The sequence below is a fragment of the Penaeus vannamei genome, chromosome 39, assembly GCF_042767895.1.
Source record: "Penaeus vannamei isolate JL-2024 chromosome 39, ASM4276789v1, whole genome shotgun sequence".
NCBI lineage: Eukaryota > Metazoa > Arthropoda > Malacostraca > Decapoda > Penaeidae > Penaeus > Penaeus vannamei.
Genome location: NC_091587.1, coordinates 16,975,376 through 16,977,875, shown reverse-complemented (window position 1 = coordinate 16,977,875; position 2,500 = coordinate 16,975,376). Strand labels below are relative to the sequence as shown.

General features: G+C 40.3%; 1 protein-coding gene across 1 annotated transcript in view; it reads right to left on the bottom strand.

Moving 5' to 3' along the window:
- Window positions 1-562, bottom strand: part of LOC138860002 (facilitated trehalose transporter Tret1-like) — a gene marked incomplete at its 5' end in the record, with an annotated part of 1,337 nt that extends 775 nt beyond the window's left edge. Inside the window, 1 exon segment of the mRNA XM_070116700.1 lies at window positions 1-562. This exon segment is cut by the window's left edge and continues 775 nt beyond it. Coding sequence (XP_069972801.1) covers window positions 316-562 — 247 coding nt within the window.
- Between the last annotated feature and the right edge of the window lie 1,938 nt (window positions 563-2,500).

The window sequence follows — 2,500 nt, the reverse complement described above, 5'->3', positions numbered from 1 at the left end:
GATACTGCTAGATGAGGCTGACAGGGTGTCGCGAATTCCAGTTGGAAATCAGCTCATGCAGGACGAAGGTTACGGCAGCTACGAAGACGAAGGCGAAGGTTATGGCCAGAGCAGCTAAACATCCTGTGCCGTGGGGTCAGATTGGAACAAGTTGAGAAGTTCAAGGACTCGGTTTCCATCACCGACCAGACAGCAGACTGCAGCTGTGGGATAAGGGCGAGCCTGAGAGCAGCAAGATCCTCTCTTCGTTCCCTCTCCCACCTGTGGAAGGATCGCGCTCTAAACAGAACAATCAAGATGAAACTGCTGGTGAAGTTAGTTTGGCTGGTGGCACTGTACGGATGCGAGACCTTGACGGTCAAGGCTGCTGACGTCAAGAGACCACTGGTATTTGAGAAGCTCTGCCACAGACGACCACTGTGGATCAGCTGGACAGCCTGCAGGACGATCGAAGCGGAAGCTGCAGCACTTCAGCCATATCATCAGAGCCGAGACCTCTGCACCCACATCCTCGAGGGCAGAAACGACGGTCAACGGATAAGAGGACAGCAGAGAAGACGCTGGAGGGACGACATTAGGGACTAGACTGGGAGTGTATTGGTATTGAATACTTTATTTAGCCAAAAATATACATAGTTCATGAGTTTGGGCTGTACAAAGGTCGGCTGAGCTTCGTGAGGCTTCTTAAAGGCACATTTTTAAAATTAAGTATATCAAATTACAGATAATGGCTACAAAAGGTGCAGAAACAAACAGAACAAAAAATAATTTCATGGGGATGCAAAACTCCAAATTACAGCAAAATTATTTTTGTACAAACGGAAAACATTGTGGTACAAGGAAGTAGTAAAATTACAGGCTTTTACTAAAAGAAAAACAATTATCTAACTATAACACAGTATGGACATAAACAACTTAAAGCAACAAAATAAAACAAAACAAAACTACAAAACATATAGGAAAGGAAAAACATGGTAATCAGATCAACACCATTACCTTTTCCCAGTATGTTTTTCAAATAATGACATAAGACAGTGTCTTTAATACTTAGTAATCTGACATTTGCTAACAGAGTTAAAACTGTTTTTTGATAGTTTTGTTCTTATGGATGCTTGAATGCTGCTCTGAGGTTCTTGATAGCTTACGTTTGTTTGGCTTTTGGTGGTTCCCAACAGAGGAATAGAGAGAGAGGGGAGGAGGAAGGAAAGAGAGAAAGAGAGAGAATGAGAAGGGAGGGAGGAATGGAGTTAGAGAGGGGAAAGGGGAGAGAGGAAGGGTGAGAAAGAGGAGACAGGGAGGAAAGAGGAGAGAGAGAGAGAAGGGAAAGTAGCAGAGGACTACGTACTAGATACCTTTCATTTACTCTTGATTGAAACATATGTCATTTGTTATTGCTTCAAACGAAAAAAATTGTTTTTGTTAATAGAGAAAAGTCCGAATGAATGGCGTAAAGAGTACAATCATCAGCAAATAAGATGAAGACTATAGAGCTCGAATTTACCATGTCATTTATGTATAACAAAATTAACGGAGAGCCTAAGATAGAACCTTCAGGCACTCCATATGAAATTGGTAAATCTGAGGAGCTACTGTCACTGTAGTGGACGAGTGGCCTCCTGTTTGACAAATAAGATTTTAGAAATGAATGAGTAGTGCCTCGAAATTTATTAAAGTAATATGTCAGTCATGAAAAGAGAAGAAACTACTTAAAAAATGAAAATAACTTTTGAAAAAATCTTAAGAGAAAACTGTTGCATCCATAACTGTACCACAATTACGTTTTTTTATTCCTTTTTTCTATCTCTTATCTAGGTTTTAAACGTGGTGTTCTGTGGTGAAAAGAATGGCGGATTTTTATTTTAAAAAATAGTTATCAGTATCATTCTTCTGGAGATAGACATATATTATAACAATAAAGGTATCGCTACGTGTGCAGTCTTATGGCGTTCCATCCCCTTCCCTTGAGAGGAAACGGTGTTCGTCTCTGTAGAAGCCACCTCTTATGTCTGCAGCTTCATACGCCCATCAACATGCTATATATATCGTAAAGTAACGAGATCCGAAATAAGTGCGTGCAACTTCCTGCGGGACATTTTCCTTGTTTCATAAATCATGCCAGGATGCTTAGGGAGAAACGATAATTATGCTTTCTGAATATCGCAAGGTATTTCAGTTCATTATAGGATCAATGACAATTGACCGATTTGTTAAAACTGCGAAACCCGACCCCAAAACAAATTCATTATACATACTTGCATTTACATAGATATAAATACATTATCAATCTAAACACATATCTACCGGACAGATAGGTAGATGAATGGTATACCTATCAGACAAATAGACAAAGATGCATTTATTTCTGGGTAAATACATGTCCGTATATATAGATATTCATTGGGTCGTACCTCGCACAAACTCGGCGAATAACTACACTTTACGACGACAGCACGAGACATGAGTCGGTGGAGAGAACTAGTGCATTGGACCGTGACCCTCG